At 40.8% G+C, this 17,026-nt stretch overlaps 1 protein-coding gene across 6 annotated transcripts in view; it reads left to right on the top strand.

The window, feature by feature from the left end:
- Window positions 1–1,806, top strand: part of SEC31A (SEC31 homolog A, COPII component) — a 55,423-nt gene extending 53,617 nt beyond the window's left edge. For all 6 annotated transcript variants that reach the window (XM_075283745.1, XM_075283749.1, XM_075283748.1 and 3 more), the window contains one exon: window positions 1,345–1,806. In XM_075283745.1, the coding sequence (XP_075139846.1) occupies window positions 1,345–1,524 (180 nt within the window). In that variant the 3' untranslated portion in view covers window positions 1,525–1,806. The remainder of the gene's footprint in view (window positions 1–1,344) is intronic.
- Window positions 1,807–17,026: the final 15,220 nt, after the last annotated feature.

Here is a 17,026-nt window from a genome sequence, read left to right as displayed (position 1 = left end):
TGTTTCCACGGATTTCCTCCCATATTCCAATGACATACTGATAGGGAACAATGGCGCTCACAATCTACATTAAAAAAACAAAACATTTATAAGCTTATAAACTCTTTTAATGTATGGTGACAAGTGGCAGTCCATTGTGATATGCCCACAGCTCCATATCTTGCAGGTGACCCAACTGGCTTTTACCAAGAGTGTAAGAGATGCAATTTTAGGGTCCATTCACACGGAGTAAACGCGCGCTCATTTTGGCAAAATACACATGTAAAAATAAGACTCCCAATGACTTCAATGACACGTGTATTTTTTACACTTGTATTCTGCCAAAATGAGCGCGCGTTTACTCCTTGTGAAAGGACCCTTAGTGATTTTCAACCTGTTTTGCAAATTGTAAACTGCTGCAGAACTCACAACAAAAATTAACATTCTTTAGTTTCCAAACCCACTTTGCCATTCAGGTATCATCCACATCTCACAATCTACAAAAAAAAATAAAAAAAAATTTGAGAATGTTGAGAGATCCATAAAAACAAACAAAAATAGGACATGGTCTGTTTAACGGTCCATTAAAAACATGGAGATGCAGGTTGCTTCATAGAAAAACATTGATTTTAAAGGGATCCTATCTTTCAAACACATTTTTTCTGAATAACACGTCGGAATAGCCTTAAGAAAGGCTATTCTTCTCCTACCTTTCGTTGTCTTTTCTGCACCACTGTTCCGTAGGAATCCCGTTTTTTGTCGGTATGCAAATGAGTTCTCTTGCAGCACTGGGGGTGTCCCCAATGCTGCAAGAGAACTCTCTCCAGAGCAGCCTCCATATTCTTCAGCAACGGCCTCTTCTTCCAGCGCAGGTTTCAGACTTCTAGGGCTCAGGCAGAGCAGACTGCGCATGCCCACAGGCCACGAGAAAACGGCCGCTTACAATACTGTGTAAGCGGCCATTTTCTTGTGGCCTGTGGGCATGCGCAGTCTGCTCTTCCCGAGGCCTAGAAGTTCACTTGGACAAGATTTACATTTGTTTGAGTAGAGCCTAACATACCATACATATCAGAATTTTAACAAAGATTTCACATTATGGCAAAGATGTAAACTTCTGCACAGCCAGCACATTTGCTCTATTATAAAACTATTCTGCTTGGTTCGCACTAGTGTCGCCTAGGCAGACCACTAAAATAGCAGAGACACTGAGTCCCCCAGACTCCTTTGACTGTAACGGGGGACTAGATAGTTTTCAGCCTTACTATGTTACACAATTCAATAATATGAGGTTACTTGTGATCTTCTTATGCATAGCTATGGTTTATGTCCTGCTCTCTTTTAACCATTTCTTATTTTCTTTTCTAGTTATCTCCCGCAATAATTGCAGGTTTACACAACATTGCCAGAAGTATTGAGTCTCGAAACTACATGGAAGGGCTTAACATCCACACTCACATAGTGAGCACCAGTAACTTCAGTGAAACATCTGCTTTCATGCCAGTACTCAAGGTTGTGCTTACCCAGGCCAATAAACTTGGAGTGTGACCTTTCTACTCAGAGACTTGCTTCACCGCTTCTTGAAGAAGTAACTGAAGTTACTGCACCTTGCATTAGATGATGGACCAAGGACTAGCATGTTTTAAAGCTTCCAGATTGCAAAACCCATGTGACTCCTAAATTTATTTTCAGCTGTTATTTTTATCTTTTTTTTTTTTTATTGTCTTTAAATTTCATTGTATTTCATGGATTATTCACAGCGCATGTCAGTCAAGTTTCCCAAATCATACTATTAAGTATTTGACCAAGGATCTATATATATTTTTATTTCAATGGTTCACATTTCAGTAAGATTTCTTCGCCAAATTGTCATCTAAAATAAAATCTGTGATCCAAATTTGAAATGTGGTGTTTTTTTTCTTTTCTCTTTAGAAGTGGACATTCTAAATTGCAAGTAGCCACCATGTTGCAGACCTGCCGCAGCGGTTTTCTTATACTGTTTAATTTGCAGCTTTTCCCACAGAACTTTATGGACATTAACAAGTAACAAGCCGTACGTAACAGATTGGTTCCAGTGTTATAGAAAAAAGAAGTGGCATGCACTGCCATGCAGCAAGCTATATGTTGCGACCACTACTTGGCTCCTCATCTGAACCTAGATTCACATGATTGACTTTCACCTATGAAACTCAGGCCATGCGTGTTGCAGATTTACTGGTATAAACTTCATGCAGGGACTCCTAGCAGTAGTATAGTTAACTATACTGTACGAGTCCCTGCTTCCCAGTGACATACTATCCTGTACTGTTATCTCTTCCATGATCTTGGCATCATATATAACTTCAGATAACTGTACTGCTAGAAGTCCTGCGCCCGGCATATGGTGCAGGACAGTAAATTCAGCACACACGTGGACCAAGTGTCTCAGGTGAAACTATGTTGTCTGATGGGCGAAGGGGGGAGGCTTATTTATAAATTTCCATTGTCTAATTGTTCTACAGGTGGGAGGCTATTGCAGCAACAAAACATCCACGTAAATGCTCCATGTGAAAGTGGTTCTATGATTCATGTGCCCAGTTGTAGCATGGCTCTGTGTTGTGCAGATCTGTAATAAGACATCTCTAGAGGTTCATTATGCTCGAGTGCCATCTACTGGCAACTTCAACTACAGACTTTCTAAAAGAAAAAAAATATATTAAAAACGTGATTGAAGTCATCTAATAATTGCGTGTTATTTTTGATTAATAAAAACAAACTTTTGCTGCTGATTTAAAGGGATCCTATCATTAAAACGCAATTTTTTCTCACTAACACGTAGGAATAGCTTTAAGAAAGACTATTCTTCTCCTACCTTTAGATGTCTTCTCCGTGCTACCATTTGGTATAAGTCCTGGTTTTCGTCTGTATGCAAATGAGTTCTCTCACAGCACTGGGGGCGGGTTCCAGCACTCAAACAGCACTGGGGGCGTCCCCAATGCTGCGAGAGAACTCTCCAGTGCTGCCTCCATTTTCTTCAGGAACGGCCTCTTCACGCCTCTTCTTACAGCGCCGTGGGTCAAACTTCTAGGCAGGCCTTGGGCAGACCTGACTGCGCATGCCCGCGGCCACAAGAAAAATGGCAGCTTACACAGTGCTGCGAGAAAACTAATTTGCATACCGACGAAAACCGGGATTGCTATCGAACGGCAGCACAGAGAAGAAATCTAAAGGTGGGAGAAGAATAGCCTTTCTTAAGGCTATTCCTACGTGTTAGTCACAAAAAATAGCGTTTTAATGATAGGATCCCTTTAAATACCCCTCTCCAGCCACACATCACCTAACTTCCATCCATCAAAGTTAACATTGAAATAAGTAGAGGATAACATCAGTTATTAGGTACTTATAGTTCTCAATTGTTGCATTATTTCAGACTAGATAGTAAATTTTTTGTGAATTAGGCCGGTTGCAGACGACCGTGGCTGTGCTCAGTGTGCTATCCGTGTATTTCACGGTCCCGTGTGCGGGCCGACAGTCTAGGCCGCAAAATATAGAACAGGTTCTATTCCTGTCCTATTCAGCGGCCCTTTCTTTACTTAATAAAAGACGCCGCGGAAGCACAGGGCGTGCGCGGACAGCACACGGAGACATACCCACGTGTCACCCGTGCCTTTAATTCACAGCAGGGCAGTTGAACAAGGTCGCCTGCAACTGGCCTTAAAGTCATAATGAAAAGTGTTGCATGTTTGGATATGACTTTTTGCCTTATTAAGGGTATGTTTTTTGCAGGCTGATTTTGAAATTGGGTCTGCCTCAAAAAACTCAAAACTCCTCTCTTTGATTTCAATGGGAGTCAGTAGCATTTATTTTTCCTCTATCTATTTTTGCAGCTAGAGTTTAAAAAAAAAAAGCGACATGATCTATCTTCAGGCAGATCCTACCTTGAAAAACCTATTGAAATCAATAAGAGGCAGAAAAAAATTGGGATGTGGGGTTTTTGATGCATTTTTTTGTGTTTTTGTTATTTTCGTGTTTTTCTTTTTCTATTTTATTTTTTTTTAAATGGAAGTTTCCAGGTCCATACAATGTGCTGGAGCAAAAAATCTCAGCAAAAGCCATGACGAAAAACGCAACAAAAATCACATCGTGTAAAAAAAAAAAAAAAAAAAAAAGTATTTTAATTCCTGAAACAGATTTTTTTTTTTCAGCAAAAACTTCATGTAAACATACCCTAAGAAGTAATGGAAGCTACAACCCACTAACCTAGTCCAAAAGTACAACATGATCATAACAGTAGGGAAGAATGAAATGAGTCTCCAAACACCACTGAGTGTCATCAATGAAAACAAAGCCAAATATGACCACCAGATGGCGGAAAGCGTTCTAAGCAACTGACTTTATATTAAGGAGTAACTGCAACCAGTGGCGTAACTAGTAGAGATGAGCGAGTACTGTTCGGATCAGCCGATCCAAACAGCACGCTCCATAGAAATGAATGGATGCACCTGGTACTTCCGCTTTGACGTCGGCCGGCCGCTTAACCCCCCACGTGCCGGCTACGTCCATTCATTTCTATGCGAGCGTGCTGTTCGGATCGGCTGATCCTAACAGTACTCGCTCATCTCTAGTAACTCATCTCTAGTAATTAGGAATGGCGGGGCCCCGTGGCAAACTTTTGACATGGGGCACCCACTTCCTGACCGACACCGAAGACCTTGACCGACCCCCCCCCCCCCCAATGCCGCATTCCTGCGCGCTCTATTGTGGCCCCTGCACACGGGATTATGCCCCATAATGGACACCCATGAACAATTATTATGCTCTGGGGTATTTTCAGACCCCAGAGTATAATAATCGGAGACCGAGGGGAGATACAGACATAAAAAAAAAAGTTACTTACCTGTCTTTGGTGGTGTTGGCCATCTTTAATAACGCACGGATGTCACATGACACAGACAATTGCAGGCAAGTCTTAATACAAAAAATGTGTAGAGTACTGATCCATCTACTGACATTGAACTCCCCCTCCTCCTAATACACAGATATCAGGACACTGTCCTCTCCCCTCCTTCACATCACACATACATACACACAGACACACACACTCCATTCTGCATCTCACATTAATCCCTCCCCTTCATTACCTAGATGTGGTATCTCTCCTCTTCAGCTCTTCCACGACTGCACGGGGCTATAAAGACACGCCCACGTAGTCATGTGACGGCTGACATCACACAAGGTCCTACAAGTTTTCCCCTGCTCTTATCGCAGTTACAACAGTTTGTCTGTGATAAGATCAGGGGTAGCTGTCACCGGGCCCCTAATGTCCCGGGCCCTGTGGCAGCTGCTATGGTGGTAGTTACGCCACTGACTGCAACATATATTTACCTGGTCAGACCACACATACTGGGTACAAGCCATGCTGGCATGCAGCTTTATCGCCTGTCAGTACAGTTTTCATAATGAATGTTGGTATTTTGCAGGTTCTAGTGAACTGAAGCAAAGGTGCATGTCTGCATAGTTTACAGCCTCTACAAATCTTTCCATTACACCTTCTCTCTCTAGTCTGCACTCTTAGGGTGCATTCACACTGAGTAAACGCTAGCTTATTTTGTAGAGTAAAATTACACATTTCAATGATATTTTTTTACAAGTGTAAAAATACGCCTGTAAAAAATACGCCTGTAAAAAATACGCCTGTAAAATGTCATTGAAGTCAATGGGATAGCAAAATTTACAAGTGTAATTTTACTCTACAAAATAAGCTAGCGTTTACTCAGTGTGAATGCACCCTTAGGCAGGGTTCACTCTAACGTTGGATTCTGTTATGAAGGTGTCCATTACAAAAAAACAAAACAAAAACTGATGTTAATGAGTCAGATCTTTTTAACAGCTCTATTTTTTTCTAGCTTCCCAGTTACTAAATGGTGCCTCTACGAAGTACAATATGTCCCTTGAACATTAGGCGCTCATACGGCTGTGAGCGGGGAGTCAAAAACTAAAATCGAAAACTGCCTGCAGCAGGAAGGGGTTAAGGACTGTCTAATCTTACTTTTAGACAGTATTAAAGATTCTGCTACTTTGTTTCTATTCATGACAATTGAAGGAGAAAATTTTTGCTGACTTGTATAATGGAAAGCAGTGAGTCCATGAATACTGATTTTTATATTACTGCCTGGGGCACAAAGTAAGTCACTGGATTTATCTGTAGTGTATTCATTAATATGACCTGTAGAGCACTGGTGTACTGGTATCATCTACTATATAGGCGCTGTTTGGGGGTAATATGTGGTTTTGTATGATGGTATTTAATTAGTAACTAATCGAGTACTAACGGTAATAGTCCCAGCGTACTGGTATCATTTTATCTGTGCGATGTTATTACCAAATCGTCACTTTCATTTCTATGGGACGAAGTAGTAAATACTGTTTGTTCCTCAATCATGCAAAAACGACTGAACGGATTTGAATTAAATTTGGCACATAGATACTTTGTAACCTCGATTAAAACATAGGCATCTTTTTATCCTTATAAATTATATGGCTTCATGACTGTTATTAATTTATCCCTACTAATATTATAAATGTGAAAGTTTGGAAGTTTGTGTGTTTGTGTTTGTTCCTCAATCATGCAAAAACGACTGAATGGATTTGAATGAAATTTGGCACATAGATAGTTTGTAACCTCGATTAAAACATAGGCATCTTTTTATCCTTATTAATTATATGGCTTCACGACTGTTATTAACCCTAGAATGCATACCTGGGGCCTCGCAGGCCCGCTCTGTTAATTGTTTTCTATTTACTGCAAGATTACTTTAGTTAGAATTCTGAAACTCTAGGTATTCCTCAGGTATATAGTTGTTAGTCATTTCCAGTTGTTCATATATTTTTATGTTACAGGCATTTCGGAATAACAACTCTTTTTTGTGAATACCCCATATTTACAAACCTGGGGCCTTTTAGGCCCGTACTAGGTTTACATGTGATCCAACTTTATGATAGTGTATTTGTCTTCTGCAATCAAGTGACAATGGTGTCTTATAAAGCGAAGAAAGAAAAATCGGTCATATTACTGAGTACAATGCACCATGATGGAAGTATAGACACCAATAACAGGAAACTGAAACCCAAAATAATTTTGCATTATAATAAAACCAAAGGAGGAGTTGACAAGATGGACAAAATGATTGGAGAGTATACATGCAAAAGGCAGACAAAACGTTGGCCTATAGTTCTTTTTTATAATATGCTAGATGTGTCAGCCCTCAATACCTATATTGTTTATAGTGAGACTCATCCAGAATTCCATGCCAACAGAAAGGACAAGAGACGTCTATACTTGACGGAACTTTGCTATGAACTTTTAATGCCTACCATGATGGAGAGAAGCAGCACAAAATGCTTGCCAAGACAAACAACAGAAGCTATGATCAGATGTGGTATACGTTTTCAGGAACATCCAGAACCAAGAGATAAAAAAAGAAAGCGATGTTACATTTGTTCAGCAAAGAAGGACAGGAAATCGGAGCGTGTTTGTACTACTTGTGGACAAAATGTCTGCAAGGATCATTCTTCCGAACAGATAACGTGTGAAAGTTGTTGCGGTCATTAGTAAATTCGAAAAGGAAACTTTGAAAAGAGATATTCCTGCAGCATGTTTACTGCAACTTTTATATAAAAAAAACTTTGACAAAAAAACGTGATTATAAAGGGAGCGTTCACACTACCGTCGGTGTCCGACATGTAGTGTCCGCTCCTAGTGTCCACTCAAAATCTGTCACGGACACTAGGAGCGGACACTAGATGTGTCCGTGACACCTGTCATTCACTTGAATGGGCATCGGGTGCGTTCTTTTGCACTCCGTGCCCGTCCTTCCCTGTCCGCAAGAGAAGATGTCCAACTTCTCAAGCGGACAGAGGAACCCTGCATTTGCATATTATCTGATCTGCTCCAGGCAGGGCTGACACACTGGATGGGAAAACCCTTTTAATCCAAATTGGCAGTTTAAACATGCCGGGAAGAAGAAAATCTAATTTGTCACAAACAATGAGCACTATGAAGGTAGCCAGAAGTCAAGAAGAGTCAGAAGAGTTCTCCTCAAGCAGAGCTGAGGGGAATCATCAACGTCAACAATACACTCATTATATGGCATCCCAGCGAGGTGCTGAGATGCCGGAACAATCACAGGCACAATGTGAGGAACAACTTTCGTGCCAGGCCAGTTTGAGAGCTGCCGAAACGCTGGAGCAGTCAGATCATCGACACCAACAACATACTCATTATATGGCATCCCAGTGAGGTGCTGAGATGCCGGGACAATCACAGGCACAGTGCAAGGAACGAGTTCAGCAGCAGGACAGCTTGAGAGCTGCCGAAATGCCGGCGCAGGCAAACCATCAACGGCAGCAATTTGCTGAATATAGGCAGATCATCCACTCCAACAACATGCAGATGAAGTCGCGCGCAGAGGCTAGTCATACTATAAAACAAACTGTATGCTATGTGAAAGAGTCATGGGGCTCACACAAACATCATGATCTCTTAAAAAGAGCTCATCAGCAGTGGTCCAGAGTGTCAGACCTCCAGTGATATCTTATTGAGGACCTATCCTAAAGATATGATGTTGATATCAAGGGACTGGAATACCTCTGTATCCACTGAGGGGTAAGGACCCTGCAGCAAGCGGGACAACTTTCTCTCTTCAATCCAACATCATGACATCAGTGGACGTAAAACTGATAACTGGACCACTGTCTCCTTTGTAATGACAATTCAGGCTGTGTAAGGGCTATTTGACCAAGAAGGACAGTGATGAGGTGCTACGCCAGATGACCTGGCCTCCACAATCACCAGACCTGAACCCAATCGAGATGGTTTGGGGTGAGCTGGACCGCAGAGTGAAGGCAAAAGGGCCAACAAGTGCTAAGCATCTCTGGGAACTCCTTCAAGACTGTTGGAAAACCATTTCAGGTGACTACCTCTTGAAGCTCATCAAGAGTGTGCAAAGCAGTAATCAAAGCAAAAGGTGGCTCCTTTGAAGAACCTAGAATATAAGACATATTTTCAGTTGTTTCACACTTTTTTGTTAAGTATATAATTCCACATGTGTTAATTCATAGTTTTGATACCTTCAGTATGAATCTACAATTTAAGAACAAGAACAAAGTGACTAGGGCAGCCGAATATAATCAAAGTACAAAAGCTTTATTTATATATCAATGCTTAAAAGAATACACAAGGGGGACAACATACCATCAGACTGGAGTCTCGGCTAAGGTAGGCATATAAAAGTATACATGGGTAAGTATCGCAAGTATAGAAAAATTCCATATACCGCGACAAATCATATTTCACATAGTAATGAAGTCAAGCCAAATGGACATACACTATACATTATCGCTAGGTATTAAGATACTAAATAAAGGGATAAATGTGATGGACAGCATGATGACAAAGTCAAACCAAGTGGATAAATAGTAAAAGTTGTCACCAGATGTTTGAGTCCTAAGAAAAGATGTATATGTTGCACAGTGTGGGAAAATCATAAGTGAAAGGATATGTATGCTACATAGTATGGGAGATGATATGGTATAAACCCACACAGAATGCAGCCTAATTGTTGGTAATAATAGCAAAGATTATTACCCAGTGTGTATTATGAATAAAAGAACCAGTATCCATTGTGTGTCATATAAATGTAGTATCCACAGGCATAGGTTTGTAAAGTACAAAACAGTGTGTCATGTAAATACATGGGCATAAATACACAAAGAATGCCAGCATACAAGAGGATAACTATGGTGGCACACAAGTAAAGCGTCTCAGCACACTAATCCCACATTCTAAACAAACCCATGCTAGCAAAGTTGCAGGAAAGGCATACCTAACAGGGACGAGGCTCCAGAATCCCCTACGCGCGTTTTGGCGCTAGCCTTCTTCCGGGGGGGGTAGTGTGTGATAGGAAAAGTGGAGGATATAAGGAATCCGTCAGCCAATAGAGACATATAACACAGGATGTATGATTACAGGCCGCCCGACCAATGATAAAGCTCAAGACAGTGTGCACAGGATACAGACAGCGGGACATTTTAGGGCTCATTAGTTACTTGGACCTATAACCTGGGAATCTACATTTGTTATTATGTGGTGCTTTTCCCTTCTATCATGTTTGTTTTATAAGAATCTACAATTTTCATAGTCATGAAAATACAGAAAACTCTTTGAATGAGAAGGTGTGTCCAAACTTTTGGTCTGTAATGTGTATATATACATTTTTATGGACCTGATCCATAGGGGGATGACAGCATTTTCCCACACTTTCTCTGTGTCAGTAAAAATCCAGTAGCAACATGCAACATGAAATTCAGTAAAACAAGACAAAGATTGGATTGATTCTTTCGCAATACCTTTCTACTTATCTTACTTTTCATTTGTTTTGTTGGTGATACAAGAACAATTTTCCTATACCTGAAAGTAGTGTGATATACAAAATTCTATTAAAAATTGCTTTGAAGGCAGCTTGAAATATTCTACACTTTAAATGGATACATTGGATACATTTCCTTTTAAATATACAGGGTGTCCACAAAATGAAAGGGTGGACTTTAGCCAGTATATGAAGCTTTTTTTATTAGTGAACATGTGACTGCAAATGCACCGATGTGGCGCTGCAGGTAGACTGAAATATCGGTTTCCTATCCCTCGCTGCACCACGTGAAAGGAGAAATGAAAAAGATTGATTTTTTTTCATGTAGATTGTGAGCCCCATATAGGGATCACAATGTACATTTTTTCCCTATCAGTATGTCTTTGTAGTATGGCAGGAAATCCCACGCAAACACTGGGAGAACAAACTCCTTGCAGATCAGATCGTCCTTGACAGGATTTGAACTGTGTTGCCTCAAAGAAGATTTTTTCTTGTGGGGACATGTCAAGTCCATTATGTAGGCAACGCCTGTGCCAATCTGCGAAGAGCTTGTGAACCGCATCCAGGCTGCGTTCGTCTCAGTGAGGGTCATGCTAGGAGTCTGTGAACGGGTGCGTCAATCTATCTCCCAGTGTTGCACTGCTGGTATCGAGGCAGGCGGGCAGCACTTCGAGCAATTCTCGTACATAAGTAACAGCGATTAAACTGATTTCCCATTAAAGCCCTTTCTCTTCTTCGTTTCTCCTTTCACATGGCGCAGCGAGGGATAGGAAACCGACATCTCAGTCTACTTGCAGCGCCACAATGGTGCATTTCCGGTAACATGTTTCTGCTCATTAATAAAAAACGCTTCATACACCGGCTAAAGTCCACCCTTTGATTTTGGGTTCTTACTTTCCAGACACCCTCTATATGTGGTGGTTCCCCTAAAAGAGGACCTGTAGCCACATCTTTAAAGCCCAGTGACATAAGATGAGCAAATTAGACTCTGTTAGCTAAATGGGTGGTAACACTGTATGACATGACACTGCCCCAAGAGAAACCACAGTGTTACCTCCCACTTGGCTTGTATACTCTAATCTGCATAAACACGAGGTCTTGTATATTTGAAATGTCTGACCTGATTTCATAAACCAAACACCAAAATGCTTAGGGTGACAGTCTCTATCAGATATGCTACATGCTTAGGTTTTTCCGAGCTTGTGACAGATGATCTTCATGGAGTTCCAGTATGTATATGTGTCTTTCATTCCCTATTAAACAGCTTGTTTGCACAGAACAATACAGGATATGCTTTAAATTTAGAAGGTTGAAATTTCACCATGGTATCTTATCTAAAAAAAAGCTGTACAAGCTGTGTAGGCTGAAAAGGTGAAAATGCTTTGTAAGCATCCATGCTGGGGAGAGAATGTCACAATTTATACATTGATAATTAAAGCTTGTCTCCTGTTGACTTAAAAAATGGAGCAGAAAACCATACAGAAAATAATCTCTTTGTCTTCTGCTATCTAAAATAACTGCTTTTATTGAATTTAAAACTCGGAAAGTTTTTCTTAACCTCTTACAAACCACCTTGTCATTTCGGCTGACATATAGCAAAATAAAACCAAAGTGATCATATGACTTAAGATGGAGGAAAGCTCCAATGCCATATGAAGGCTCAGAGACATTGCATAGAACTAGCTCTCTAATTTAAGTCCATTTCAGATTGAATTGTCTTCCACTCCTTTATGGGGACCGGATATTAGAGCCTCCAACTCTATATGATACGCTATATAATTGCCAATTAAAACAGGCATATTGCACTAAGTATATGGCATACATGCTTCCCACCACACTTATTACATCTCTAAGATACTTTTTGAGCTTTGCTCGACAAGGCGGTATGACTTAGCAGGAAAGAGGTATGGCTTAAGATGTATCAATGTGTGCCAAAATTGTGGAGCAAACTAAGTTATCAATAGGTAGTATAAAGTTCGACTTTGTCTTAAAGTGCAGAGTGCATTTATCATCTAGCATGAGCCAATTTAGACTGTTTAGGCTAAGGCTTGGTTCACATCTGCATTTGGTATTCCATTCGGGGAGTCCAGATGGAGACCCTCCAAACAGAATACCAAAGCATTGACAAGCAGTGAGACTATAATGGGGTCCGTGTGTTTTCCACGCCGTGTCCACACGAGTCACACGGACAGGAACTTTCCTCTCTGCATGTTCCGTGGCTTCTCACGGCCATAACAAATAGTAAAATAATTTCCAGCACTCTGCATTGAAGCTTCCAATGTATTAATTTTATTACATCCGACAAAGTGAACACAAACGTTTCGGTCAGTAATAGATCTTCTTCAGTGTGTCGGTATGTGTCATGAGAGGAAGGAATGGAAGCCAAATAATAGGTAGCATGGAGTCCAGGTGGAGTGGTGTCACCTGGAGTGGTGAACGTTTGTGTTCACTTTGTCGGATGTAATAAAATTAATACATTGGAAGCTTGAATTCAGAGTGTCGGAAATTATTGTACTACTTGAGCTCTATACAGTAATAATGCGCTCTATGTGCTTCATATACAATGATGCCTCCTTTTGTACTCCATACACTAGCAATGCTTGTGATCCCTGTATATAAATGATTGGTAATAGTCATTAAATGGGCTCTTACCATTAGATCACTGCTATCTGGAATTCGTATATGGGGGACACAAAGATCATAGGGTATGTTGGGCACCATTAATGTATAAAACATGGATTGATAAATCCCCATCATGGTTAAAATATTACTGAACCAATGCACACAACAGTATTAGTCATTGGGTTGCATCTACCAACACATTCATGTTTTATTACTCAAATAAATCTAAAATGAAAATAGAAATGAACTTCACAAAAAATCATTTTGGATTCCTAGTCTTAGTTATAAGAGAATGTGGATTTTCTTTTGTTTCATGTACTTTATACATGTTGTGGGAGTAAAATGACAGACCCAGAGGCCTCCTCTCACTCCCTGGATCTGCACTGAAATGCAGGTTCTGTAGGCTTTTATGGCCCAGTAATGAGCCCAAGACCCGCACCTGGAGCTGAGGCCTACTCCAGACCCACCCCGGACCACACATATGTCAGAAACCTGTGGCTGATATAGAGAGACTTCAGCATTCTGCCTATCACCTTCTCACAATGTGAAATGCCTAAGAAGCAATTACAAAAGTCTTTTGGTCTATATTTTCTATGCAGACTATATTTTCTCTATATTTTCTATGTAGACTATTGTTTCTCCATCGTAATAGACTATAAACAAACCCTATGGTGTCTGATACGGCAGTTGTTCTCTCTTCTGTCTGTCTTTTACTTGCTGAATCACTGAACGTACATTAGAAAAGTAGCAAGGATAATTAAAATATAAGGTTTAATAAATATGCACTAAAACAATGTGCTAAAAAATGGCATGCCAAGAAAACAAATCTATTAAATGTAATATTTTAATTATCCTTGCTAATCACATTTCTATATTGTAGATAAAGTATACGATTGGTTAATCTGTAATGGTGGGCAGGTTGTGGACCAATAGTGCCATCAAATTAGTTTGGTTCAGGGTCATGCCTAAAGGCTTTGCTTAAGTGGCTTAACTGGCATTCACCCTTTAACCCCCTGCACGGGTGTGATAAGTTATGTGTACACCGATGAGTAAAAAGGGAAACAATGCTTTGACTTTTTGACTTTCAGCCTCCATATCTCACTATCCAGTACAGCTTGAATGTGAGGCTACCATCAATTTATAGACAATCGTCTTGGCTATCTCATACATAAATTTGACTTGCAACTATTTAGCATATCATTAGTTATGCAGATTCTTATTGTGTAACTGCATCATTACTGCTTTTCTCCTGGTGGAAATGTCTTTTTCTTCTTGTATACTACAAATTATAAGCTGTTCTCACATTCCCTAATAGCTATGTGTGTTGCTAGGTGGATTCCCAAGTGAAAGGTCGCTCGTTCAAATCGAGGATCAGCCATGAAGAAGATTTCCAAAGAAAAGAAAAACAGCATCATACAGCTCATGGTAGTGGAGGTGGCTCGTATACGTTGTAATAGTGAGATCACAGATGTCCATGCTGCCACCCAAATGGAGGCATCTACTGGATGGGAGTAATACTGGCAGATGGCATGCACACGCTCCCCAGCTCTGCTCCTAGGCCAGTCATCACAGACGGGGTCCTGCAGCACTAACTGATGATGGTGGTGGTGGTGGTGGTGGTAGTAGTTTCCCTAGGGTGCTTCCATTTGGAGAGAGGACCTCTCTACTCTGAGCTGGTGTGATGGAAGTCAGAAGGGCCCTAATGGTAAGGCAGGAACGACTGAGGCAGACAGAAGTGTAGCTGAAACAGCATGTCACTTTACTCAGCAACTGAGCAGGCAAAGAAGATGCCCCCCAAATGGGAATTGTAGCTCTCCAGTGTCCAACTCCGCAGCCTTGGTCTTAGGAGGGTGCCTAGGGATGTTATGGCTCTAATAATAAACTCCACTCCAACTTCTCATCTGCCTCTCTCAGCAGTAGATACTGGGGGCTTTAGTGCAGGGTAGTCCTGACAGGGATGGGAATCCTCAGTGCTGGCTTGCACTGACTCCTCTGCAAATTGCTATTCTGATCAAGAGCATGTTCAGTAGCAGCATTCAGTACAGTTATCTACAATATTATGAACCACTTTATTTTTCATCTACAGTCCTATGAAAAAGTTTGGGCACCCCTATTAATCTTAATCATTTTTAGTTCTAAATATTTTGGTGTTTGCAGCAGCCATTTCAGTTTGATATATCTAATAACTGATGGACACAGTAATATTTCAGGATTGAAATGAGGTTTATTGTACTAACAGAAAATGTGCAATATGCATTAAACCAAAATTTGACCAGTGCAAAAGTATGGGCACCTCAACAGAAAAGTGACATTAATATTTAGTAGATCCTCCTTTTGCAAAGATAACAGCCTCTAGTCGCTTCCTGTAGCTTTTAATCAGTTCCTGGATCCTGGATGAAGGGATTTTGGACCATTCCTCTTTATAAAACAATTCAAGTTCAGTTAAGTTTGATGGTCGCCGAGCATGGACAGCCCGCTTCAAATCATCCCACAGATGTTCAATGATATTCAGGTCTGGGGACTGGGATGGCCATTCCAGAACATTGTACTTGTTCCTCTGCATGAATGCCTGAGTCGATTTGGAGCGGTGTTTTGGATCATTGTCTTGCTGAAATATCCATCCCCGGCGTAACTTCAACTTCGTCACTGATTCTTGAACATTATTCTCAAGAATCTGCTGATACTGAGTGGAATCCATGCGGCCCTCAACTTTAACAAGATTCCCGGTGCCGACATTGGCCACACAGCCCCAAAGCATGATGGAACTTCCACCAAATTTTACAGTGGGTAGCAAGTGTTTTTCTTGGAATGCTGGGTTTTTTTGGACGCCATGCATAACGCCTTTTTGTATGACCAAACAACTCAATCTTTGTTTCAACAGTCCACAGGCTTGTCCAAATGTGCTTTTACATACCTAAGGGGGCTCTGTTTGTGGCGTGGTTGCAGAAACAGCTTCTTTCTCATCAATCTCCCATACAGCTTCTCCTTGTGCAAAGTGTGCTGTATTGTTGACCGATGCACAGTGACACCATCTGCAGCAAGATGATGCTGCAGCTCTTTGGAGGTGGTCTGTGGATTGTCCTTGACTGTTCTCACCATTCTTCTTCTCTGCCTTTCTGATATTTTTCTTGGCCTGCCACTTCTGGGCTTAACAAGAACTGTCCCTGTGGTCTTCCATTTCCTTACTATGTTCCTCACAGTTGAAACTGACAGGTTAAATCTCTGAGACAACTTTTTGTATTCTGCCCATGAACAACTATGTTGAACAATCTTTGTTTTCAGATCATTTGAGAGCGGGCTGCCCATGCTCGGTGACCATCAAACTTAACTGAACTTGAATTGTTTTGTAAAGAGGAATGGTCCAAAATCCCTTCATCCAGGATCCAGGAACTGATTAAAAGCTACAGGAAGTGACTAGAGGCTGTTATCTCTGCAAAAGGAGGATCTACTAAATATTAATGTCACTTTTCTGTTGAGGTGCCCATACTTTTGCACCGGTCAAATTTTGGTTTAATGCATATTGCACATTTTCTGTTAGTACAATAAACCTCATTTCAATCCTGAAATATTACTGTGTCCATCAGTTATTAGATATATCAAACTGAAATGGCTGCTGCAAACACCAAAATATTTAGAACTAAAAATGATTAAAATTAATAGGGGTGCCCAAACTTTTTAATAGGACTGTATAGTGCCAACCTGATACAGATGAGCTAATGCATAGGCACAACCAGGTTCAGTCATGCCTAAACTGTGCCCTTATTCTGGCAGAGGCCCTGAGCTTTGCCCCATTTGGTGCATCAGACTGGATGAGTGGCAAAAACTGATTTGCTGTTGGTGTACTGACTGTCCAAACCTCATGTGTAATGTCAATGATGGTATTTGTCTGGAAAAGGTGTGGAAAATCTTATATTTATGAAAATGATTTGGTTGAAGAAGGATTCTCACACATCTCTGGCTAATGCCCCTGATTAGATCTGATATTGACTATTTATCAACAACCCAATGATGCCTTCCACTAA

This window comes from Leptodactylus fuscus, chromosome 1 (genome assembly GCF_031893055.1).
Source record: "Leptodactylus fuscus isolate aLepFus1 chromosome 1, aLepFus1.hap2, whole genome shotgun sequence".
Classification (NCBI taxonomy): domain Eukaryota; kingdom Metazoa; phylum Chordata; class Amphibia; order Anura; family Leptodactylidae; genus Leptodactylus; species Leptodactylus fuscus.
The sequence above is the reverse complement of the archived record's forward strand: the minus strand, read 5'-3'. Positions and strand labels throughout refer to the sequence as shown.